This window comes from Falco rusticolus, chromosome 14 (genome assembly GCF_015220075.1).
Source record: "Falco rusticolus isolate bFalRus1 chromosome 14, bFalRus1.pri, whole genome shotgun sequence".
NCBI classification, from domain to species: domain Eukaryota; kingdom Metazoa; phylum Chordata; class Aves; order Falconiformes; family Falconidae; genus Falco; species Falco rusticolus.
Genome location: NC_051200.1, coordinates 15,016,556 through 15,042,640, shown reverse-complemented (window position 1 = coordinate 15,042,640; position 26,085 = coordinate 15,016,556). Strand labels below are relative to the sequence as shown.

The 26,085-nt window shown below is 49.4% G+C and overlaps 1 protein-coding gene across 1 annotated transcript in view; it reads left to right on the top strand.

The window, feature by feature from the left end:
* GPC3 (glypican 3) overlaps positions 1-21,784 on the top strand; it is a 154,970-nt gene extending 133,186 nt beyond the window's left edge. The window contains exon 8 of the mRNA XM_037408503.1: positions 20,492-21,784. Within this exon, the coding sequence (XP_037264400.1) occupies positions 20,492-20,667 (176 nt within the window). The 3' untranslated portion in view covers positions 20,668-21,784. The remainder of the gene's footprint in view (positions 1-20,491) is intronic.
* Positions 21,785-26,085: the final 4,301 nt, after the last annotated feature.

Sequence of the window (26,085 nt, the reverse complement as noted above, 5' to 3'; positions counted from 1 at the left end):
GAGTTCGTCCAAAGAAACAGCAAGTCTACAACTGAAGAACTAGAAATTCATCTACTGGAATCAGTTTGCACTTTGAGAAAAGCTACATACATGCAAAAACCAGCTATGAAATCAGCAAGTAAATCCACTGAACATATTAATCCCATACTCCTACTTTTCTGGTTCAATGTTTCTTAATTTAAAAAAAAAATAAATTAACTCCTCCAGTGTTGTGCTTACAGGTTGCAGATCCAAGCCCACCTGAGCAATTTGTATCCAGTATTTTTAGAAGCTGACTTCCACTGCCTCGGTCTATTCTGACCCAAAGCAAAGAATGAGGTACCAGTGTTTTTTTAAAGCAAGATCAGTGGAGGGCAGGTAAATCCCTGATATCCTCATATCCATAAATCACATGCATCACATTGCCAATGTGAGCAGACGTTGGCCTAAATCCTTCTTTTGGAAGCCCATATCAGTGCAGATGAGGCCGGTTCTTGGTCTCAGTATAGGGTGACTGGGTGAGGTTGAAGGGTTGGAGACGCATTGGAGTTCAAATGAGATGATGCTTTTGCTGTTACATGTACCGATGCACAAAAGTCTTTGAAAAATCTATGATTGCTTAGCGGTCCCTGATGTTTATAATGCCAGTCCGTTGGCAAAAGGTTTACCCTGTAGTCAGGTTGCAAGTTTGCATAACAGTTTGTGTTATGCCAGAGTGTCTAAGGAGGTACTTTTCAACAGCGTAATTTAGGAGTTAATGTATCTTTAAATTGTTACCAAGTGCAGCATTTTACATGACTTTACACATCAAAACAATTTCAAGCATGCAAAAATCTGCCCAGGTGCAATAGTGATAGTCATATTTATCTTTAAAGGATGATGAATCTGTTTTTCTGTGGCTGAAAACACATGAATTCTTCTGAGGCTGGGAAACACAATTTCTGACTCGGATACAAACTTGCTTTTCTTCTTGTGCCATTTTTCATTGTGGAGAGACAAAATAGTTTAACTAGATTTCCTTTTAAGGGGCAACAATAAAGAAATACTTCAGACAGAAGCAGACCAGGTGCTACTTGCTAATGGACCGACAAGATAACCTTACGCTGATAGTCAGGGCATCGTATCTGCACAGTTTGTCATACAAAGAAAGGTTTGTCTGCGAGCCTGATAACAATATAACATGTTGATTGACTTTTCACGTAGGAGAGGGTGCCCCTTTCAGGAGTGCCTTGGCTTTTACTAATGCCTTACTGCAGGTAAGCTGATCAAAGTGATTACGGGGATGTAATAAATGAGGCTTTAGGGTGTTGCAGGAGAGGGCTCCAGCCCTGGAGCGTGGCCCAGCCATGCTGGCTGAGGCATGTGCCCAGCATTTGTGTCAGTATGCCAGCACTCGGCTGTAAAGCATCGTGGGGACATCCTGCAGGCACGAGGCAGGGCCATCCCGCTCCTGCCCCATGGCTGCTGTGGCTCCTGGTCTCAGAAAATGGGGGATGTGGATGACGAAGGACTGCCTTCTCCCCTGGAAGCATTTCCACTCCTCTGCGGTCCCAGGCAAGCTGGTCCAGCTGAGATCCCTTCCCGGTGGACTCTGTATCAGTGTCCCTCGCTGCGTTGTCTTTAGCCCAGATGAGAGCAAAGACAGGTGGGTGCTGAGCGCCCGTATTAGCTCACCGTCCTTGGGATCATGCTGCAATTTGTCACATCTTATGCTTCAGGTGTCTGTGACCACCTTGGGCACCGCTGAAGGGCAGCAGGCAGGGGACAGCACTATAGCTGAGCTACTGCCGGGTGGTGCTACTCAGAAATCGCAGCCACCAGCTGAACACAAGGCTGGGGTCAGCAAGACGGGGATCCTTTGGTGCACTTCGCCGTGGTGCTGGGAATTTGGCTATGGGCCACTGGGAATGTCACACAGTGGGGACACCCAAAAGTCATATGCAGTCAAAGACACAAGAATACAAATTCATGGAACCAAGGGCCATGAAGGACGTACTGAACACAGCTTGGCTTAGGACGAGCTTGACATGCTTCTGCTCAGGTGTCTTGGGGAAATACAACTATGTGATTAACTGGAGACACAATTAACATTGGGACAGGTGGCCCTGTCTCATTAAAAGTGTCTAGGAGAGGGTCCTGGGCTCTCAGCTGTGGCTGCTGCATTGCTGTCCGTCATCTTGCACTGAGGGAGATGTCCAAGAAAACAAATGATGTTTCATGGAAGCCACCACTTACTGGAAAACTTTTGGGTACAACATTCAGAGCATTCTTGAGCCCTAAAGGGAAGAAGATGGGAAATGCTGAGATTTTCCAAACTGCCTTAAAAAACTGATCTCTCATTTTCCTCTTCAGCTTTGAACAAATGTGTTTGTTTTTGTACAGGATACTGTGGCAATGACCTAGCAGTGCAAGTTGCAGCACTGCATTATGGCAGCAACTGAAGGCTCTGGGGAGCTGGTGTTTACTTAGATGTGGTTGAGTGAGAGTCTACATGGCGGTGATCTCCTTACCCAGGATCCAGCAGGTTCCTACTTGCTGCAGATGACAGCATTGCATTCTTGAAAATGAGTTTTTACACCTTTCCATAAATATAAGTGTATCTATCTATGAACTAATCAAACCTGATTAGATGAAGCTGTGAGTTAAATATCTGGAAGATGTCTGGATCTTTCCAAACCCTGAAAAGTCATGGGTTGTAGCCCAGATGGAGGATGAGGCGTTACCTGAGATGAGGCTCTCAAAATTAATTCAAGGGAGAGACCACGCTGGACTTGTACACGGGCTCAAGTGCGCTGGTGGATGGTCTCCAGCAGAAGGAAGCGCAGACCTGCCCAGAAAGCAGCCTGTCTTTTTAGTCCTTGCCAAAAAGATATCAGAAAGAGAGAGAAGGATGCTCCTCCAGAGAAATGTCTCAGGACCAGTGTTTTAAATCCATGTTTCTTTCTTTCTTCTCTCCACCACCTGCTTTGCAAACTGCAAAATAGTGTGCGTTTGGGTCCGGCCTGCAAATCACTCATCGGTCAGTGTATTACCAGGACGCAGTCGTTTACCGAGTCAACACCGCTCCGTGCGCTCCAGAAACGGGGGATTCATCATCCATCAGGCAGAAGCTATCTTCGACTGTTGTGCATTAGCCCTGACCTGTGCACGCACATCTGCCGGAGCTGACACCAGGAGTAACATGAACTGAACCAGGTGTATCCGTCTGAGCACTGGCTCCCCCGATTCCCAGGTGGACCTCCAGCAGATCCCCGACCCCTCGCACGCGGGGATGGATGAGCTGTTAACTGGAGGAGGGATGTCCTCTGTCCTGCGCGGTGGCTGCCGGCGGGCTGTGCTCTGCCTCTGCCATCCATTCCTGGCCCTGGGGCTTTTGTGGCTCCAAGGAGAGCCCAGATGGCTTTCTGCCATATCAACAAATTTCAGGCAGCTGAGTGCTTCTGAAGTTTGCTGGCCTTGCCAGCTTTTAGGGGTCTATGGTGCATCTCACTTGGGGCAAAAGTGGCTTAACTGCAAAATTTAACCTCCCCCCATGTTGCTTTTAAGGCAGGTTGGAAACCTTCTGGTGGGAAGACTTTGTGTTGCAAAATGCCTCTCTGCTGGAACTGGAATGTGGTGAAACATGCCAGAGTTTTTGATGGGATTTTTTTGTTTTGGAAATAAATTGAAACATCTTTCTCTGCTCCTGCAGCAGGGAAATGCAGGAACAGCCTGTTTGCCCATACCGCAAGGTAATAGTGTCAGCTTTCACTCCAGAGTGGCTTCTTGTCTAAAAGTCCACTTGAGATTACATTTTTAATTATACCACAGAAAAAACATGAAATCCAAATGAATTGATTAGACTTTGTTGGAGTAGTATGTCAACTTGCCTTTCTTTTTTTTTTTAATACAACAGAAAATTTGGATGTGTTTTGCCCTTGTTCTGCTTTGAAGCAGTAGCGCATTCCCCCTTTTCTGTGGGAATGGAAATCTGGCACTTTGACCAGCTTCTGTTTCAGAAAATGTCTTCAGTGGTATTTGGGGCTCTCAACGACATCTTGGTGTCTGTTCCTGCTTTTTGTTTGCTTCTTACTTCCTGGGGTCCCTGGGATGATGCTTTGCCTTCCCCTCCCATGGGAGGCTGGATGTGCACCCAGCACAGAACTTGAATGCAAACCCGACAGCACCTTTTCTTTCCCACACCTTCCTTCCTCCAAGGGCCCTCTCTGCCGTATCCCATCTCTGAGCAGCCAGGAGCTGTGCCTGAAGTGGCGCCTTGGGGCTGACACTTTTCTGGATGCTGAAGGACCCTGTGCACTGCTGCATGCCCAGGGAGCTGCTGTGCCCCTTGGCTGGCTGCTCCCTCGGTGGTTCTGTGCCGTGCTGTGCAGGGATGTGTGTACGGTGGTGGCAGGTACTGCTGGCTGCTGTGGGACCTGGCTGGCTGTGTCAGGCTCGGCAGCTGAACAGAGTGCCAGGGCACCTGTTGCCATCTCAGTCCAGCGCAGGAGTCCTAGCAGGCTTTCTAAAATGTAAATTATAACTGCAATGTGATACACATCCTTTTTCTCCCCCTTGCAACCCCCCCTTTCCTGTTTTAATTCAGTATCTGGAGCCTGTGTAAAATTGCTGGACTCAAAGCTATTTTGGAGTTGCTTGTGTCCCGTGGATACTGGAGACGCTTCCTGCATGGGGAGGCAGACATCTGCTGCAGCCTGTTTTCAGACTTTTTTGTGTTAGGCAGACTGCAGTTGGCAGGTGGGAGCTGGTGGTTATTATGAGAGTCTGAGTAATATCCTCTGCCTCCCTGATAACTGTCCGCCGCTTGCTCCGCAGCTTTGGTACACTTGCTCGTTCTCTTCTGGTTCTATGTAGATCGTTCCAGTAAAAAGTAAATAAAAAAAAGTGGTGTGGTCCCCAAAGTCAGCGCAGAACACAGCCTGCAACATCTCTTCCTCTTCCCTTGTCCACATAAATCATCTGCTAAGGCAAGTGCAGAGAATGTGGAAGAATGCTCTGCTCTCCCCTGGCCGCTAAGGGCAAACCTCCCCCTAGTGCTCCAGTGTCTGTTCTCAGTGCTGTCGCCTTCCATTTCCCTTCCTGGCACTTGTAGCTTTATTTCTGACGTTGAAAAGACCTAAAAGACAGTCAAGGTCCAGAGGAGGGCTACAAAAATGATTGGGGGCTGGAGCACCTCCCGTACGAGGACAGGCTGGGAGAGCTGGGGTTGTTCAGCCTGGAGGAGAGGATGCTCCGGGGGGACCTTATCGCAGCCTCCCGGTGCCTAAAGAGGCCTGCAGGGAGGATGGAGGGGGACTTTTTGCAAGGGCAGGTAGTGATAGGACAAGGGGGGGTGGCTATAAATCAGAAGAGGGAAGATTTAGATTAGATATTAGGAAGAAATTCTTCCCTGTGAGGGCGGTGAGGCGCTGGCGCAGGCTGCCCAGAGCAGCTGTGGATGCCCCATCCCTGGCAGGGCTCAAGGCCAGGCTGGACGGGGCTGGGGGCAACCTGGGCTGGTGGAAGGGGTCCCTGCCCATGGCGGGGTTGGAGCTGGGTGGTCTTTAAGGCCCCCTGCAGCCCACCCCATTCCGTGTGATTCTATACGGTGTGCACAGCACCATGCAGCCAGCACATAGCTATGCACAGCCAGGGGTGCTGTCGCTAATGAACTGATTTTTCCAAAAGCGGGGCAGTGGCAGATATCAGGGGCGGGGGTGGGGGGGTGGGGGTGGGGTGGGGTGTCACGGTGGGAGCCTGGTGCTGTTGCGGGAGGCATTTGTCCCAGACAGGTGGGCTGTGCCAGGGGGGCCGCTGTGGCCCAGTGCAGGGAGGAAAGGGTCTGCATGCACGGCATTGCCCTCCTGGGCTCTGGTGGGACGTTCCTGCCCTTCTGCAGGCTTTGGTGGCAGTCAGAAGGCTTTGTCCTGGTGGCGTGTGTGTGTCCGGGCAATTTGGATTTTGTGGGGCTGAAGGTCCTGAATCTACCCCACCCCAGGCATCTCCTTGCTGGTTTTGATTTCCCCTTCCCACCCCCCAGATGCTTTATTTACCCCAGCAGCGTTGGGGGATGCTCTTCAGCCACTCCAGAAAACAAAGCTGAATGGTTTCTCCTGGGCCCCGGACTGGTGCCCCAGGTCTGCTGATCCCTTGGTTTTTCAGTGAACAAGTACAGGCTGGTGGGTCAGATTTTGATCTTGGAGGTTCGTCTGATCCCTTTCCCGCTAGTTTGCTTCTCTAGATATTTTTAATGGGATCACTGAGCAGCTGAAGGCAGCAGAGGTGGCACAGTGCTGTGGGCAGAGGTAGGTCTGGTGAAGCCTGGAGTCCCCAGCTGTGAGCAACCCCCACACACAAAGAATTCCACTGAACTCAGTCCTTGGGTATAGGTGGACTTGGGCACTGGCTTAAGTATCTTGCTGAAACTTAAGTGTCTGCTGGGCCAGGCACTTAATGCTATTAGCAGATGCTAAATAGGTCTTTCTTATTTAGTGGCCTTAATTTATTAAATCAGGCAGCAATACTTTTGGAAGAGTAGTACCGGAAAAGGGAGCAGAGCGAGCTGTAAGTTTCCAATTTCAGCTGGATCAGGCCCCTGGAGATCCGTGTGATCTGGTGGATTGGAGGCAGTGCTATTGCAGTGACTCATAAACAGATGTGCCCAATTTACATTGCAGCTTAATACCTTTGTTTAAAAAGAAAAAAACATTTTTTCAAGACAAATGTGTTAAAGCAGATGTTTCCAGTAAAACAAATACTTGTGTGATTTACAAACAGCTTCCTACCGCCAGAACTCATTAGAAAATGTGGAAAAAAGAAAAATGGTTCTGTCTACCCACAAAAGGATAAAATCCAAAAATAAGGACATTGAACAAAAAGAACTGCTCTGCTTGGGTTGGAAAGCAAGAGGTTTGAGAGTGATTTTAGTTGCTAATAGCAGTAAGACTATGACCAGTTACGTACATTAAGGAGCAGAAACCTGTCTGTAAAAATACTTAACCAGTTCCTGTTATGTAGGATACAGGGTAACTGGGACCACGGTGTGGGATTGCCTGGAGGTTCCTAAATCACTTCCCACCCATTGAAACCTACGCTGGGGCACTGAATGGCTGCAGGACAGCACAAACCCTAAAGCAAAGCAAACAGATGCAGCCCCCATAGCAAGCCCTGCTCCAAGGGATGCCTCCCTGGGCATCTCCCCCTCTGCATCCCACAGCAGGATGGGATGCACAGGGGGAAATACCCTGCCTTGACCTGCAGCTCAGGCTTTCTGGGGCTGTGCAGACCCCCAGCGTCTCTGCGTTTCCTCAGCGGGCTGTGCAGGGCCCGTTTACCTGCTCCTCCCCATTTTTGGGAGGCAAAGGCAGGTATGTGCTGAGAAACTCCTGTCATCTCTGGTCTCTTTGGACCCACTTTCCGCCCAGCTCCATTGTGGGGCTGCCGTCACGCAGTGCCTGCAAGCCCTGCACTCCTGTTACATACAATTTGACACCCCATGTGGTCTTAATGGGTTTCCCAGGCTGCAGCTGCAGCACAGCCACCACTTTTTGTTAGCGGCAGGGGCTGACAATCTCCTTTTGCCTTTCAGCTCTCCACTGCACAGGTATCATATTTTTTTAATGCACTTGTCACCTATTTCATTCAGGCATTTGTTGCTAAAGAAACAGTGGCAGCAGATGTTCATGGGTTGGCAGGCTGCTTGTCTCAATCCATCGCTGCTTGGCACCTGTGCCCTGGGCAAATGGGTTGACCAGCTTCCGAGGGGACATGAAATCATCCGGACAGGCGGAAAGATGGGGAGGCATCCAGCAAGCCCAAACTGAGCAAAATGGGGGAAGCGAGAGGCAGAGAGGGTTTTGCTGCTTGGCTGGAGCATTGCGGGAGTGGCCTCCAGAGTGACCAGGACCAGGGCTGTACAAGTCCTGTGTGATGTGTGTGAGTTTGACCCAGCGAAGGACGCCGGCTCTGCAAACGCTGCAACGAGGGCGGTTTCTGGAGCATCTTGAAGTACTCATGGATATTGGGGTGCCTTCCCATGGCTCTGCTGGCAAAGCTGCTGGGGATGCCTCTCATGGCTGGAGGTGGTGGGAAGATGGGCAGAAAAAGGCAGCTGGGTCATCTTCTGCAGCCTGCCCGACCCAGGGAGGGGGGACACAGCAGCCCGGTGGCCAGCACCGCACGAGGAAGCAACGAGGATGATTTGCTGAGGGTTTTTTGCTTCTCAGCACATGGATGCAGGATGTCTCATCAGAGCTGTCAAGTTCATCACTAGGAAAAATGACCACTAATGCCAGAGACCTCTTGAGGCGTCCTTAGAAACAGGGGCTGAGTGGATGCACTGGAGGATGGCTGCAGGACGGGACTGCTCCTCGCCTTCCCTGCACCCTGCTGTGTCTGCTTTCCGTGCCTTGCCATAAGGAGTGTTTTCAGAGCAAAACCTTGAGTGGCTGCCTTCACAGGAGGACTTGCTGGGACGTGTCTGGAGGAATTAAAAGCATCCCAGGAGGAGGAGGCTGCTGCTGTGAAGTGACTCTGGGCACTCAGAGGTGCTTTTCCCAGCTTGCCCATCAGTTCTTGTGAAGCCTCGTTGCAACCTTGGCTCAGTTTTAGCCATTAGTGAATGCAGGTTGGCGCTTGGGTCTCAGGGATCATGAGGCTTCAGTGTTTAATTGATCTCTGCAAAGCAGAGGGTGTAATTAATGCATGCAGCGTGCTTTGAGACCCTTGGGTGAAAGGCAGCATGCGATTGCTGTGCTTCACCTTTCCAGAGCAAACCCACACAGCTAGGTCTGTGAAAATCATCACTGGCTGTTGCCACATGCCATGCGTGATCATCCCAGGATGGCTGCTCATGGTATCACAGTGTTTTGGGGTCTTTTGGTCTGCCAGTGCTGTCTTGGGGAGGGCCATGAGCAGATATAGCCTAACACCTCCATGCTAAAACGCTCCCTGACCGGTGCAAATTGTCCTGGGGACATGGAGCCACGTGGAGAAAAAAAACTCTCCTTACTCCTTAAGAAGGGGACATCTCCTTCTGCTTTCCTGGTGTTTCTACACAGGCTTTTGAAATTTGTTCCTGAAATACCTTTGTTTTTCAGCCATTGCTTCAAACAAAGAGAAAAAATTGCCACTGGTTGCTTAGTGCTGATTTTAGATTAAACGATCCGGCAAAGACTAAGCAAACTGGGTAAAAAAAAAAAAAAAAAAAAAAAAAAAAAAGGCATATTTTAGTAGCTTAAGGACAGCCAGCTTGATACCTGTAAAGCTTTTTTTCTCACTGTCAGCATTGTTTTTGTGGGTGTTAAAAGGAGAGGAGAACAGATTGCAGGTACGTTGAGTTCCAGCACAATCAACTGTCATTATTTAAAGAAGATGCTTTTAACCAAGTCTTTAAAATTACCTCCCCGTTTCTCAATTGTCAGGTGTAAAACTGCATGTCGTCGTACAGACTTGTTCCCTGTCACACACCATCCTGACACTGTCGCACCCGCTCACGCTCTGGGTGATCTGCAGACATTTTACACCACTTGCCACTGAGCATTAACAGAAATAAATTAACACTTTAAAAGCGTAAATGCTGTATTTCGTAGGAGTCAGGCAGGATATTTGGAAAGGAAAGAAATGTAAATAGAATGAAATTCTTAAGCAAGATTATTGATATGACAGGACTAAAGAGCTTGGGGTTCTGTGAAAAGTGCCTCTTTTCATCCCTCTAATAAGTCCATTACTTGCACTCGGGAATATTTTAAGGTCCTTTTCATGCTGAATCTGGAGTTGAGCATGCTTTGCATTTCAAGCTTTGTCTATGAATCAGTAGAAGCCAAAGTTATTTCTGCTTTAAAATAACAGGAGCAGGGAACAGCTAATCTCTTTTCATTCTGAGTCCTTACATTATTTTACTGGACAGAGTTTGTGTTGGCTACAAAACAGGGCATTCACAAAATCTATGAGAAGGAATTTAGTCTAAGAATGAAGCCTAGATTGCAGTATGCATAAAGACTCCTTCTCCTAAGGCCATTAAGAAATTCCAAATCTGAGCTATTTTGAACAGTGACATTAAATTAGCCTTGCTAATTCCAGTAATTCAAGCCGATAGCTGAGTTTACAAATCTACTAGATGAGGCCTTCCCATAATTACAATCTCAATGTGCTTTTCAGCTAAGGTGAGTTGGCACAAAAAAAGACAAATAAATAAAAGGGGGGAAAATGCTCTTTCTGTTCTGGTTTTGAGATGAATATCTCTAAAGAACAGTTAAACGGCTGTATTGCTCCAATAAGACGTCCCCTGTCCTCGACTGGTAAGTTCATTTTGCCTCTAATGTGCAAGTGAAATGCAGAAAAGAGACTGGATTTTGCCCTGCTTTGTTTTTTCTGTTGTCTCTTTTCAAAGAAGCATTGATGCTGCTGGTGCTTGTAGTTCAGTTTTTAGTTGTTTATTTATAGGTGGTAATTCCTACTGGGAGATGAAAGAGTCTGACTGTGTTACCCTCTTTTGTGGGAGGAAAAGCCCCAACCTTTGATGGATAAATTCAGCTCAGAGCAAGTGGAGCAACGGTACAAAGCAGCAACCCCCCTTGTTCCTCTGGAAGAGTTGTTGATTTCCAGATCCCAACACAATTAGATGTTCCCAGAGTAATGTAAAGGTTTTGAGGATATGTTTCAAAGCCATAAGGCACAGAAACATGAAACAAATAAAAATTGAGTGCCTTATTTAAATGGGTGTTAATTTTATTAGAACTGAGCTGAGCTAATATTAGGCTGAACGTGAGTATTCACATCGTCACTTTGCTTGGGCTGCAACGTTCATAAAATGTCCTTTTGATCAAGCTGTAAGTGTTTTGATCCTTATTCTGTGAGCATCATTCAAAGTGACCTAACTGTAGCTCCAAACAGGCAGCTGCAGCTGCAGAAGTCCTTGAGCAATAACAGGTCAGGAACTTGAATGGGTGCTCTTCTGGGAGTGCTAATATTGCAATCCGCCCCCCCCCCCCCCCCTTTCTTTTTCTTTTTTTGTTCCAAACAAGAATAAAAGCACAAAAACTTTCACAAAATAAAAATTCCTAACAGAAGATTGTCCTGCCTCCATTGACTTTGGATACTTGAGTCAAATATTAACAAAATGCTGATTTTAATGTATCAGAATAGTAATGGCATGGCTGCTAAATATTTTGGTATCATTGGCACGTGAGTGTCTGACCTTTCTCCCATTGCTAACGTTGTCACCATTGGCACAGCCAAGAGAAACATCTTGATTTTTGGAAGACCACCCTGATTTAAAGAGGACAATCTTCTGCTGGGCACCTGCAGGGTCGCATGCAGCTCCTGTAGCTCACAGAACTGTGGCAGCACATTGCACGGTCCCCTGGAGCCCGTGCAGAAAACAGATGGACCAAACAGCTCGCGGGAGGCTGGCAGGCATCCCCCCTCTCCCTGGTGGCAGGCAGATGTCCTACCAACGCATGGCCCCCATGGCGTCAGGTACATGCGGGCAGATAACGCTCCAAAATAGTGCTTAGGGCAAAATCAGGTAGCAGCAGCTGTGCTGTTTTCAGGGGCCAGAGGGAGATGCCGTTGCTCCCTCCCCCAGGCCAGGGTGATGGCCGAGGAAGAGTGTGATGGGGTGGTGCAGGGCACGAGCCCATCTCTTTTCTGGGAGGGTGGGAGAGGAGGGAGGCTGAAATGGAATTCTTGATTTCCAGGAAACTCTTGTCTCTAATCTCCGTAATCCGTTTTAGAGAGGATTTTGTATTTTTCAAGGGATTTACAAACTGGATTATGTAGCCTTTTTATTTTGATTTTCCACTGCGATTGTGACATTCCTGAGAGTGAGCTGTGAGTGCTAGAGATAGGATGGAGGAGGAGGAGGTATTCGTGGACTTGGACCTTGGAGCCCTGTTGCGCTGCCATCTCCTCGTTTCACTGCTCACTGTACCAATGGATGTGTCCCTAGAGCAGTTTGGATGCTCCCACGTGAGCCGTGTCCCCCCGTCCCTGGTACCCTCCTTGGTACCCACCTACAAGCTGACCCAGGGAGGTGCTGGGCGGGAGCCGGGGGCCGATGCCCTCCCTCCCTTACTCCTTCCTCCTGGGGTGGGGACAGCCGAGGTGGTCTCTTTGAGCTCACCCACGGCCCTGAGCAGTGGTTTGGTGAGATCCCATCCGTGGATCCCCAAGCGTGGCAGGGAGCCCTTTGGCCCCCAGGAGAGAGCAGGTGTGATGGCACGGACCCAGCGCAGCCCAGGCACCGCAGCTGTGGTGTCCCAGTGCTCAGCTGGCGTGATGCTGGGTTTCCCATCGGAGCTGCTGCCGCCACCCACCTCTGGCTTCCAGCACCATCGTTCCACTGGTGCTTTGGGACCAGGGTTTGCTCATGGTCCAGGAGGGAGGCAGGGAGCAGGAATCAGCCCTGTTTGTGTGTCAGATGTTACACCTGGCGAGCAGCTGGGTTCGAGTCTGTCTCTGCAGCCATGCAGAAGGCGATGCAAAGCCAGGTCCTGCTTTCAGCCTACAGTGGCTGTTACTGGGGCTCCTTCCAGCTCAGGGAACGTGACCTGAAGCTGTTAAAAGGTTCCAGCCTATGAACCCAACCCTTCTTTTTCTATATAAAGTGGGAAAGTCTGGTATGGTGATGTTTCCCAGGGCCTCCTGCATTACCCCATTTTTATAGGCTGAAGTCACTTTAATGTTGTTTTAATGCAGGGCGAGGGGTTTGTTTATTTATTTATTTTAGCAGCTTAACGCAATTAAAAAAGCTGGGTGGTGCTGTAGCTTCAGCTCCCTTCCCTTGGCAGCTCTCTCACCTCAGCCTGTGCTCTGTGCAAACGTCCCCCCGGCATGGGCAGGGGGAGCTGGCTCTCTATCCGCGCCAGCGATCCTGGGCAGCGTAAGAGCACAAAACTTCAGGGAGTTTCTCCAGGAGTGGAAGCAGGGTGAGCAGATGCCTGTGCACCGCCATGTCTGAGTCTACCTGCCAGCTCTACCTGTGGCCTGAGGAGGTATGTCCATGCCCGACCCAAATTCTTGACTTATGACCTGAAGTCTCGCTCCAGGTATTTTCCTTGGCATCGTGAGTTGTAGCCTGGTGGAGTCTCTGTCAGTTTGATCCTCGGGCTGGGAGCGCTGCTCAGGCGCTTTCCTTACGTGTGTGCTCAAGGAGCAAAACACCAGCTACCTTTGATTTTTCTATTCCTTACCAGTGTAAGGCAATGATGGATGTCCGGGGATTTTTGACTGAGCGTAGACATTGCACAAAGACCTGGCCCCTTCGGATGGAAGAGGCACATTCCTGGTTGCCTACCGGGAGCATGAGTGCCACGAACCCTGGAATCCATGGCCTGGGCCCTGTTCAGGTCTGGTTTCCACATATAGTGAGTCACAAAGAAGATGTCGGATGTTCCTGGGTGCTGTAACACCACCAGGAATTTTCTAACCGAGCATTGAGAAATATCCTTCTGCCTTGAGGGCTGCTTTTAGCAGCTGGCATCTGGAAGGCAAGGACAACTGCTGTTCCCCTGAGGACTGCATCTTGGTGGGTCTTGCTAGTCCATGAATGTCACTAAATGTCCTGACCTTGGAGAGTTGAAGGCCAGCAGGTAGCAAGCAAGAGCTGCCTGTCCTGGTCGTATCCAGGGAGCTTTTTAGGGGAGCAAAGATGAAGAAGAAAATTCCAATTTGATGTGATAATGTTGTTTTCAGTCACTGGAGGAAATACAAAGTGTTTCATTTTGCTCTGCTGTCAATGTTCCCTTACCTCCCAAAATCAAGACTGTCCTGAGATGTCTCAGGTGACAGCAGAGGGATCAGAAGGGATCGCTATGTAGGTTTATATCTTGAAGGTCTCCAAAGAGGGAGAGGGTGACTCTGTGTCTGGGTGGGCTGAGGTACATGGGGGATCTGCAAGAACATTGCTTGAGCCAGTCCTATATTGCTACCTCATAAATCACTTCGATTCCATCCATCCTCTTCTGTTTCCATCTTTTCCTCTCTTTCTTTCTTGACTCCTGCCTTTGTAGATGCTTTTGGCTGTCCATATTTAGCTTTGTATTTTTCAGTTCTTCTCTCCAAAGTTCCTTTAGGTAGCAGCTCTTTTTCTGGATGATACAGCTGGATGTCAGACTGGGGCATGATGCTTTATCTTCAAACTACAAGGACTCCGGCACTTCCAATTAATAATGCTAATGAGATTTGTTAATTTTTAATAGATTACATGAGCATGTTTTGCTAAACATGTTTTTGTGGCTCCTCGCTGCAAGTACAGTTCAGAAACTCTTTCACTTGCTGCCAAAGGGAAAATGATTAATGCGATTGCAGATGCCAGATTCTCTTCAGGGTAAATCTAGAGCACACCAAGGAGCAAAGAGGAATTTAATCAGAACATTTGGAAAGTAAACATAGGCCCAGGTCGTAATGATAGCCCTTCCTCAGCACCAGCCTCTGGCCAGGGTGGGGTGGGGATGTAGTTGCTTCAGTTGGGGTCATGGTGCAGCCCCTCTGCCTGTAGCGTGTGATGTGTTGGGGTTTTGGGGGTGGTTTGTCCCTTTGCCCCATGGAAAGCTTGAGGACATCCATGGATGAGACTTTTGTAATAGTGCTGGAGGTCGGGGAGCCCAGGTGTGGGTCCTGGCTGCCTCACAGAGCTCATGGCCTTGTGTACCCTGAGCGGCATCTGGTTGCACCCCTGGTGTGAGGCTGAGCTGGAGCTTCCTCTCCTCTCCATACTGGATGGATGACTTGATGCCCCCAAATCAACCTGGTTGCTGCCCTCCAGATTTCTTCAATCCTGGGGGAACTTCCCCCCAGTCAGTGCTGGTTTTGTAGTGGTGCCTGCAGTCTTTGGGTTGCTCACAAACACACGCTGCAGGCTGTGGGCCATCCGTGGCACGCCGCCAGCTGGGATCTGTCAAAGAGGCAAGGAGGGGGAAAAGTTTTGGTTTGCAAATCAGCAATCCCAAACCCGATTCCCTTGGGTTTCTGCCTAGGAAGTTCGGTTTTACCGCTCACTGCTGAGCCGTGCCAGGCTCCCTCGGCCACGTTGCCGACAGCAGCAGGATGATGTTGAGCTGGATTTTTCCTTCTTTTTTTTCCCAAATCTGTATTGCCAAGAGCCGCACCTCCTAAATTGCTGTGGAGGAGGTGGAAAAGCAGAGGCACAAGACCATGCACATGCTGCGCATCCTTCTCGGTGATCTCGCAGCCGTGCCAACACAAGCACCGCGCCAGCCCCGGCGCAGCATTTTAATTACACGCTGGCGCGGCCGCACCTACGGCTGGGCTGTTGCAGCTCGTTGTGCAAGGAGACAACTGGCAAACTCGTTGGTGCTCCAGGATTTTAGTGGTAATAAGCCAGAGGGCAAAACCTCCCTGGTCAGATGAAACCATGCTTGGCTAGGTGTTTGAAAGAGTTGAAGGTGTTTTGGAGAAGCAGAGGGTTGGGGATCCCGGCTGTATCGGCGCGGTTGTGGCCATGTGTGCTGTGTAATTCCGTGGACTGGTTCAGGTGTTGCCTTTGTGGAGGCAGAGCTGTGTTTGTAGTATGAGCTGTTCGCATGAGAAAGCCAGGTGACTGGAGGCTGAGGTGAGCAAAGCTTTTGGTGTGCCAACAGGAAGAGTCTGGGATGAAATCGGACTGTTCTTCTAGATTTCAGGTGCAAACACCTGTGAGAGTGAAGTGGTTGGTGCTGTAGAGGTGGAGAGAGCTGGGAGCCAGGGTCAGGTGGTCTGGTCCGTGGAATCACAGGCTCTTATGCTTTGCCTTGCGATGAGTCAACAACTTGGGCTTGACTCAAACATCTCTCCCTTTAAGCAATCCAGTCTTGCTTTGGAGACAGCCAGTGTCTACTGCATCTGTTGGCAACTTTTTCCCCACACTGATGAGGCTTGCTACTTAAAAAATCGAATAAAGCAATGCACCCTGGAGATTGTAATTCTTGTTGGTGATGGTAGCATGTGCTTTCCTAGACAAGTCCTGAAGGACAGACACAGGCAGCTGCAACAACCTACCACGAGAGCTGCAGGAGCTTGCCAAGCTGCCTTACTTGTCTCTGACATTTCTACTCGATGCATTTTGTGCTTATTGGAAACACATGGTCACAATCCATTCCCTACTCCCTTCACACCACAGAGTTTCCATCATCTGCAAACAAGGGCCATCACCACTTCCCCGCCAGCGCTTTGGCCCACTCGGCAGTCTCCTTTGGTGAACACACTGGGTTAGGCATGATGGTTTCTCCTGGGGGGAGGGGGATCCCCTCCGCACCCGTCGCCGCTGCACGGGGCACCAGCAGAGCTATCGAGTGACACGGCCAAGCGGTTTTCATGCATGGCCATCCATTACGACGCTGTTACTATATTAGGTCCATCGCTGGAGCCATCTGCCGGGGCTGGCTTGGCAGGCGGGCAGCCCAGATGCCTGCCTGTGGGATGACATTCCCTGGCTCCGGGCTCTGGGCAGCAGCCGAGCCAGCCAGCGGGAGCCGGGCACTGTCCGCTTGGAGGTCATTTGCCAGAGTGGCGTTCGCTGGCAGTTCTTTACTTAAGACCACGTTGTCCTTTGAGGGGTGAAAAGGGGTGTCTCAGTGGGCAGCGGTGGATTTGGCATGGGAATGCCTGCTGTAACGCTGCCTGCGTGCCAGTACTCATCCTCCCGGCTTCCTCTGTGCCAGCTGCCGTGGGACTTACACCAGCTCCAAACCCACCAGCTCCAAAGCCACCTCCTCCCACTTCAGCCACCTTTTGTAGCAGTCTCCAAAGCTAGCGCGGCGCAGCGAGAGGAGCTTTTTAATGATTCCTGCCCAATAAGCTTATGCAGAGTCAGTATGCCTAATTCTAGTCCTAATCCATGGAAAAATGCCGCCGCTTTTTTTCGCGGATGCAGAAAGTGTGTGTTGTAGAGCTGGCGGCAGGTTTTGTCATCGGCGCTGCGAGACCATTGATGCTTTTGCTGTCCCGGGAGCACAGCGCAGCAGCTTTGTGTTAGAGGGGCTTTTGTTACAAAAGATGCTTCCGGAGGGACCGGCTTGTGTTCGGCTGGAGACCTTTCACCAGCTGTGTGAGGACGCCGGGAAACAGCACGGCACGCCTGGCTCGCATGAGGGGGAAAAAAAAAAAAACACCCAGGGCTAATGATTGACTATTATTTTAAGGGGATTATCTAATCCGCAGCCCAGAGGACAAGAGGGGCCAAAATGAGTGAAGATTGAATATGTAATTAGTGCAGATTCTTGGTAATACCCTCTGGGCTCCAACTGATTATAAACAGAAACAGATTTTTCTAGTTTGTCCATGTTGTTGTCGTCCATCCCTCTCTCTCTCTGTGTGTGTGTGTGTGTGTGTGTGTGTGTGTGTTCCCTCATAAAAAAAAAAAAAAGCCTTCAGGCCACCGGGCCACTTTGTAGTAGAGACTTGCAAATGAAGTGGGTGATCAGAGCTGGGGCAGTGGAGACATTTAATGCAGAAGACAGCTGGGGAGTGGGGAGGCACAGGGGCAGCTCCTCTCTGGTTGTTTCGCGGTGTAAAGGCAGAGTTTGGGGTGGAAGTGACCCAAATGGCGTATGTCGAGGTGAGAGTCTGTTAGCCTGCACCTCCATCCCTAGCGGTGGGGATCCTCCTCTCCCGGTGGCAGTGGGAGCAGGAGGTGCAGGGATGCGGCAGGGACCTGGGCTAACCAGGGATCCTGATGAAGGCTGGAACCATAACAGAGCACTCTCAAGAAGTCAGGGACATTTGCTAATTTGGATTCCTGGATTTGAAACACTTTAAAAAAAAAAATAAAATAAAAAAAATAACATTGTTATTGCCTGGACCTGGTTTATCAGCTACCTCAGGTCTGTTAGAAACTAATACTTTTTATTTGACTTTCCTCTGATGTACCAAAGGTCATTAGAAGTTAAGTGAAAGGGATCTGCAAGAGTTACGGATCCATTATTAGTACAAAATAAAACATGTCTGGCTAAATCCTTCAAGCCTAAAAATACAGTTGGGCACAAATAAGCTCAGAGAAGGAAACAATGGAAAGAACAGTGAAAACAAACGGCACACCCAAGCACTAAACTTCTAAAGCAGTTAAACAGGGCTAGGTAAGACAGCTCTCAAATCTCTTGATGACAAGAGGGTTTCTGTTCCCTTCTCTTTAATTTGGTCAAAGAGGATGAATGAGAGAGAGTTGCCATTCCCATTTGGATGAAATGCCATGATTTAAACAATTACCCTTACTCAAGTTCAGGTGAAATCCCGGAATTTGAAAATTTTCCATGTAAAAGAATGTTTGAAACAATCACTTTGGTACACTTTGGCTGAACGTCTCCAACATGATTCAGTTGCTGCATTGCAAAGCGTAGAGGAACTCGCATCTCGTAAATTACATTGCAGAATGAGACTTTAAATGGGAATGCAAAACCCCTTTGTGCTGTTAAGGGCCTTGCTGAAACACTCTTTTGATTCAAATTTCTATTCTAAATGGAAGGCAAGAGTAGTTACTCGGTTCCTGTGGATTTTTGTAGTTTTGATAGGATGTCCGATAAGAGACTATTCTGCCCCAAAAGCTCTGCTGATCGGCTGCAGATCGCTGGCCTGGAAGTGCCTTATGGTACTGCATGCCATGGGGCATCTTTTAGGTTTTAGGAGTCTTTGGAGTGAGTGGAAACACCTTCCAAAACACACCAGGGCAGGCCGTATTTGCTTTGAGCACTCGTACTGGCTGAGGCATCTTGTATAAAACAACCAACTGCAAAATAATCTGCTGGGATTTTATTAACACAAAATCCCTTCACTCACTTTGCAGAAATTATCTTGGGGAAATAAGATGGTAGGGCCAGGCTGCTCCCAAACTTTCCCAAAGCCTGAACATCCCTTGTGCCTGAGGGACGACTTCTTTCTGTGCTTGGAAAGCAGCACAGGATGGGCAGAGGTGGCCTCCTGGTGCATCCCTTTCAGGGTGGCACCTTTCCCTGCTCTGCCCGTGGCTGTGCAGCTCTGGAGGACAGCAGCATATCTGTGCTCTTTAAGAAGAAAAAAAGGGAAGTTGTGGAGAAGAGGAAGGGCAATATTTGTGGGAACCTCCTAGAGAAGGCAGAGCTTATCAGGTGGGACTTGGTTGCACCTGGCCCTTTGTGTGCATGGGTATCTGCTCCTTTTCAGCTGTTTCTGGCCCTCTTTGATGGCCTGGGCTGACTCACGTGTCACGCTAACATCGTTATGCTTTTGTTTTGCAATGTTTGGGTATTTTTGATTAAGAAATACAGCCTGTTTGCCTTGGCAGTGGTGCTCATTGGATTGATGTGGCGTTTTTTAGCTAGAGTGTTTATTCAGCCTCTTGGATTCTTTCTCAGGGGTGGGGTGGGTTGATCCAAACCCATCAGTATGCTGGTGATCCACCAGGGCTTGTGAAAGGCTTGAGCCAGGGTCTCTTCTGATGGAAACCACCAGCTTCCTCCACTTCCAAAGGCCAGGCTCTGGGGATGAGGTGAACAGGCTTAACTGATCCCCATCTGGGCAAGAAACCTGCACCCCAGAAGGAGACAGCAGCAGCATGAGAAGGGGAGCGAGGGACCCATTGCCTTGAGTCAAGCGTGGGTGCACCCACTCGGGCCAGATGCTTAGCAGGTCCAAATGCACCAGCTAGATCTGGCTAATGGCATCTTAAAACACCTTTTGTTTTTTGTTCTTGGCCCTGAGAATTGCTGGTTTCTTCCCTTTCCACATTGTCTGTTTGGGCTTTTTTATTCTTCCCTGTCCCAGGGAGACAACGGTGAGTGTGACTTCCTGCTCAGCAGGTCCTTTGCAGCCACTGATGGGTTGCCACAAGCTTTTCCCCCGTTAATGTCACGCTCCTCTGCCAAGACTATCAAAACTGTTATAATGGACCTCTTGGGTTGGAGCTCTCATGTGCTTCACCTCAAAGTCCCTGTTTTGCAACACCATGTGCGATCTATTCATATTCCTCACTCTTGAGCACTCTGATGAGGTGGACAGGGGATGGGTGGATTTAAGTGCTGTAAAGAGCATATTTTGCACACATAAAACTGCAGAAATGCAGAACTCCTCAGGTCCTCCAACCAGGAGGTATTTGGGAGCAAGGCCCTGTGCTGGCTCTGGGTTTGGGGAACTGTTTGTGCTCGCCTGGATTTCCTCACTCCTGCACGCATCTTTGCCATGTCTGGGGAGCAGACACTGCTGAACACCCGCTTTGAAGCTTAGCTGATTCTCTTCGGTGGTGGCTGTGCAGTAATCCAGGCCCCCTTATCTCTTTTGCTTTCTTACAGTTGTGAGCTTTCGGTCTTTCCAAGCATAGGGTTTTGTGCAGGGTACTGGGAGGTACTCTGGGACCTGGGCTGGGGGCAGGACTGGCGGCATGTTTGCTAAGCTCTTCTGGCCCATCCACCCCTGTCACGATGCCTTTGACCACACTTGGACCCAGCTGTCCCCAGCTGTCCCCAGCTGCTGGCACGGGCTGCCCTGGGGACCCTGGTGCTGGTGGGCGCAGGATGTGCTGCGCGTCGTGATGCCTGCTGCTAACCGCTTCTCCTTCTGCTTTCAGAGCTGGCATACGACCTGGATATGGACGACACCTCCGCAAACAAGCAGCTTCTGAATCAGCAAAGCAAAGACGACACTGCGGTCCCCAGCAGTGACCCCGGGAGCGCAAACCCCCACCCCAGCCCTGCCGCTGCCATTGCCCTGGTCCTGCTGCTGCTGCTGGGACACCGGCCGTGAGCGGTGCCGATGGCATCGCTCTGTGTCTCTCCATGACTTTTTTAAATGAGGAAGACATTGAGAACCTCTTCTGAAATATATGCACATTTCCAAAGACAGGGCAAATAAGACTTGAGTCAGTTTTATAAAAGAATATGGTATCTTCACACAAAAAACTCCCTAGAAAAGCGTTTGTTCATGGTAAACTAGTAAATACATAACAGTGCTTTTTAAAGATAATAATCGTTTAATATGACAAGGTTTGTTTTAAATTGTGTTCCTTGCAGTTTTTGAAGTCTGAGGTCTCCCTTGCTGTTAAGTTGAAGACTGTATTTCAACTTGAGTTGTTCAAATGTGCATGGGGTACAGAAAACCTATGATTTATGAAATACTCTCAGCAAGATCAGACCTCTGATCTTAGTTGACTTAATACAGATTTTGTCTGTAGTTCAGGCGGGTTTTGTACTAACTACAAATTTGAGGCTTACCCCTAGGAATCTGGCCAGGCACATAATACGGAGCGTGTGTGAAGGCGGGAGAGAGAAGGTCAGACATATAGCAGGAGGAAAGGTGCTGCAGAAGAGGAGTTGTCATGCACTGGGATTGTTGTGAAGATGTGTTCCCATGGGCACAGAGCACATTTGCATCATGGCAAGTTGCAGGTGATTTTGCTGCTTGCCTCCCACCCAGGTTCTGCAAAGCCCTTCAGTGCAGGTGGCCAGTCCTCACCAGCGTCCTCGTGGTGGATCTGGGCTAAGCCCTGCTGCGACCTGCTGGTTGATGGTTGGAGGGCTATCCTCTGGGTTTCAGACACCTCATATCCCATCTACATTGGGGTGAGCACTGGAGCCATACGGTATTCCCGTAATGCAATGCCCTGGTTTTAATCTTCAGAAGTGAAGCACCTCGTTTCCCACTGGAAATCTGCAAACACAGCTCCAGCCAAAGGACAGGCAGCGTGGATGCACACACTGTGCTTGACAGGGACGTGTAACAGGCATCCAACGCATTGTGCTACGAGGGGGGAAAAGAAGAGGATTGGCAGGAACCTGAGGCAGATGAGACTCTTACGTGTTTCTTTGCATGTTACTTTACTTAAGCTATCTCTAAAATAAAGATGGTTGCTCTATAAACAGTGCTCTGGAAGTAGCCTCCCATGTGTGCGAGGCGATGCTCTGCCTTGTTCCTGTTGCCAGCAGTGCCCGGCTCAGGGGCACTGTGGAAAGGCTTGGCGCTTGGCTCAGTCTGATTAAACGGATGGGCTGGGGCTGGGGAGTGTTTGCTTTGGTTTCATTCCTGGCCAAAATGGTTACATATTTCTGTTTAAGATGCTGCCTTTACTCAAGTGATTACATCCACAGTATCTTTAAGCTGCAGTGTGTGGATGTATGCGTGCATACACTCACACGCACATGGATGCTTGAGATATTTGTGTGTCAGGCCTTTTTAAAAGCAATTTTGTGTTTGCGAGAAAGTAGATAAATCCGAACCATGCAACCAGGTGGTTTGCAGAGCGGAAACTTTGCCCAGCCTCAGTGGAGGGGCTGCTCTGCCTGACCCTGATTTGAAGCACTGGGGACTGCATGGAGTGATTCAGGAGCTGTGTTGGAGGGAGAGCTGGCTGCTCACCCTGCTCCTCTGCCTGGGGACGTTCACTCCCAATTCATTGTTCCTGATGGAGAGGAGCGAATCTGGGCTGAGCCCCAGCATGACCTGCTGGTTAATGGTCGGAGAACTATCCTCTGGGTTGTGGACCCCTCATGTCCCATCCGCATTGGGGTCAGCGCTGGGGATGTTTGGGCAGTGCTGGTGCTGATTTTTTACATCCATGCTGGTGTGACGCGTATTTGTATTTCACGTGTTCAGAAAAAAAAAAATTGCAATCCTCTCTGTCTCTCAGAATCGCTGCTTGCTGGCAGAGATGTTTCTTCACCCTCGTGCTGCTTTGCTCTCACGCTGGCCCAGCTCTCCCCATCATCCCTGCTCTCCGCACCGCAGCTGGCTGTGCCCATGAGCCTCTGCTCCACCAAAGGGAATATTTTATTAGCGCCACTTGAATTTCCATCGCTTCTTCCCTTCTGATCATTTTCCTTTCATCCTCCTGGAGCGCTGGGGGTGGGAGCAGGCCACTGGGTTTGTTCAGAGATGATACGCTGCCTCTGCCTCACCAGGTACTGCTGGTACCAGTGTGGGGACATTCTGTCCTCTAATATTGTGTTGGAAATATTCTGTGTGCTGCTGCTTCCCTAGATAAGCAGTAGGATGGGATGGTGGCACTGGCTCTTCAGTGCAAGTCCAGCGTGCTTTCCTTCTCTCTCAGGGAGATGGCACGGGCTCTGCCTTGCTGTGTGTCTCACACAGCCTGATGGGTTTTCCTGCTCTGCATCACCGTGGTGCAATGCTGATGCTTCTCCGCAGAACTCTCTGTAGCACGCTGAGCTCGGCTTCCCATTGCACAGACATGCTGTTTAGCAAAGCTATGCTGGTTGGAGACTTTGTTATGATAAGAGATCACAAAAAACAGCCTTTGAACCTGCTACCTGCCAAGTTTTTGAAATAATGCATTATAACTTGAAAAAACAGCTGTTGAATTTTACCCTGCAGTGGGTTTGTGTGCATGTTTTAACAGGGGTTTTGCCAGGGATGCTGTGGCCACTGAAGTGGAATAAAGGTGGCATTCGGTTTTGGGCAGTGTTTCATTTGCATGTCATGAGAAATCAGGAATAATCATTCCCTGGTTTTGCACACACCTCTGCTTACAGTGACCTGTATTGCCATGGGATGGGATGTCTCTGTCAGGAGATGGGCACTGTCATCTCCCCTGTGTGTGTGGACCTGCAGCTCCACGCCTTGTCGCAGCTTTAACCACTAACACGCAGTTTAATCTATTTCTATTACTATTTTTGTTGTTGTATATTAGGATATACATGAGTAATGAGTATACATATCATACATACAAAAATATATGAGTTGGGGAGGTGTGGGGCTTAAGCTGACAGTAGGTGCAGGGCAGCGTCTCGGCTGTGCTCACAGCACCGTAACATGCCAGTATGGCTCCGGGACTGGTGGTGGCCGTGTCTGACCAGTAAGGCATGTGACCAAAGTAAATACCAGTCTGGTTTTCTGCCAGTGGGAAAAGCAGCTGAACAGTGGGGTTTATGTCACAGAGGTGCTTCTGGGAAAAAAAAAAAAGGGGGGGGGGGGGACAACGGGACATTTTCTAGATAATTTCTAGCCTTGCAGTGAAACCCAGAGCCAGTCCTGAGCTGCCACTGACTGAACCCCGAGCCTCCCCGTGCAGAGCCATGGGCTCCCTGGTGCATGTGGCTGCCCTCCGCCCTCCAGCACCGTGTCCCGACAGTGCCTCGTGGCATTGGTGCCTCATGCCAGTGCCAGCTAAAGGGCCAGCGACCTTGGGGAAGGTTTCCAGTCTCGGGTGGTTGAGCCCTTACCCCCTGCCAGTTAACTTTAATGCTTCCTGGCCAGTTTTGCAGCTGTTGTTAAGCTCTAGTGGCAGCAGCGGGGTGGCCAGGAGCCTGGCACCAGAGGGCATGTCCTGTGTGCAGGCAGGAGCGAGCAGCAGCGTGCTGCATGCAAGGCCATTGCCTCTCCGGGCGGGTTTGCAGGCAGCCTTGAAAAGGTGGCGAAGCCGGCACCTTTCCCTGTGTCTGAGGGTGGTGATGAGATGCTAACATGTGCTTAGCATGTGTAATGTATTTCTGTACTAACTATGCATCAAATTATAATTTAAAACCAAAATATTTTTGTTGGATGGGAAGTCCCAGTTCATTAATCAATTGGCTAATAGTTTAGTGCTGGAATGCTATAATCTAATGCACTTAACAGCTGCTAGAAACAGCTGGTCCTCACGGCTCATGCTGTTTTGGGAAGCGAAATCTAGAGCGTCTCGGTTTTGTTTTTCAGGGAGTTTTTCAGAATTGCACGTTCATCTCCCTGAGCAAAGCCCTCAAGCACTCTGGAGCGGGGACCCAGCAGGGATGTAGGACTGGATTCCCAAGGGCTTCCAACCAAAACAAAATGCCCCTTGGACAGAGGATGCAGAGAGCACCAAGCATGTCTGCAAACATGGCAGCTGGACATGAGGGTGTTCCTGTGGGTTTGCATAAGGGGGGGACATGTAATCCTGTGCTGCAAGGTGTTTTGATTTGCTTTTGAGTCAAAACCGGTGCATGCTGATCTCCCCAGCCTCGAGGGCACTGGGTTGGGCCACAGGCCAGGCTGCTGGTGAGGTGGCACACTGGGGACCACTGGGTCAGGAGGAGAGAAGGTGACCACCTTGTCCTGCGTTCTTGGAAGTTGCTGGTACATGGTGAGACCTTTGCAGCCATGCAGGAGGTGATGGTGGAGAAAGTCCCAGGGTAGAAGAGGCATGAGGAGCAGTGTACAAGCAGGTGGCTGGCAGGGACCAGACATGGCATGTTGCGTACGTTTCTAAAGTAAAACAAAACTACACAAAGACCTCAAAATGCTCTAAATGGAGTCACGTGCACTTCTGAGACGTCTCCTTCCAACCCTGAGCATGTAGCTCAGTGGTGAGACCAGCCATGGCCAAGTCCACTGGATGAGTCCTGCCCTGCAGACTATCTAGCTCATCTAAGCTAAAGCATTTCAGAAATATCATTTGATTCCCAAACACTTGGGTGCCTTGGTGGGAATTTTCCTGACCATTCCAGTAGCTTAATGATTGACAAATGCTGCTAAAACTTTACCAGATAATGCACTCACACCCCAGAAGCAGGTGTCCATTCCCAGAAACCAAGGGACTTTTCACTGAGCTCTGCATCTGGGGGTAACTTGGCTGGGCTTCAGCAAAATCACAAGTCCTCCTTGTGCATTATTTGTTCCCTTAGCAAGGAGCCAGGTATGGAGCTGTCTGGGGGATGAAATCCTCAGGTGGAGTAGAATGAGGTGAAACTACCCTGTTGGAGGATGCTTGCTGGTCCTCAGCATGGGAATTTGGGTTTTCTATTGGGGATACAGTGAAACACTCCATGTGACACCAAGTGGTGCGTTTTGTTTGGCTCCAGCCTGCGGCTTGCTCATGGAAGACCTTGCTCAAAAGTATAAGTGGGGAAAAAACACAACCCAAGCCCACAAACAACCCCCTAAATAAGCTCGTCAAAATGTTACTCAAGGACATTCCCCAGAGATGACGTAACTGAAATTTTGATATAGGCAGATGAAGCAGTTCTGGCATGTTTATACAGTCAGCAAATTTACTGAAAAGCAGTCGGTATTAATCAAATATAGTTTATTTTGTCAAACATTGTATCCTTCTGAAAATAAACATCTTGGTGGTGTTTTGCTGAGAGCGTGCTAGGATCTGGAGTCCACATCCCTGCCTCGGGCTGCAAAGCGCTGTGTCCCACAGCCCTTCCTGACAGCTAATGCCATTCCCGTGAATGCCGTCATGCCTGG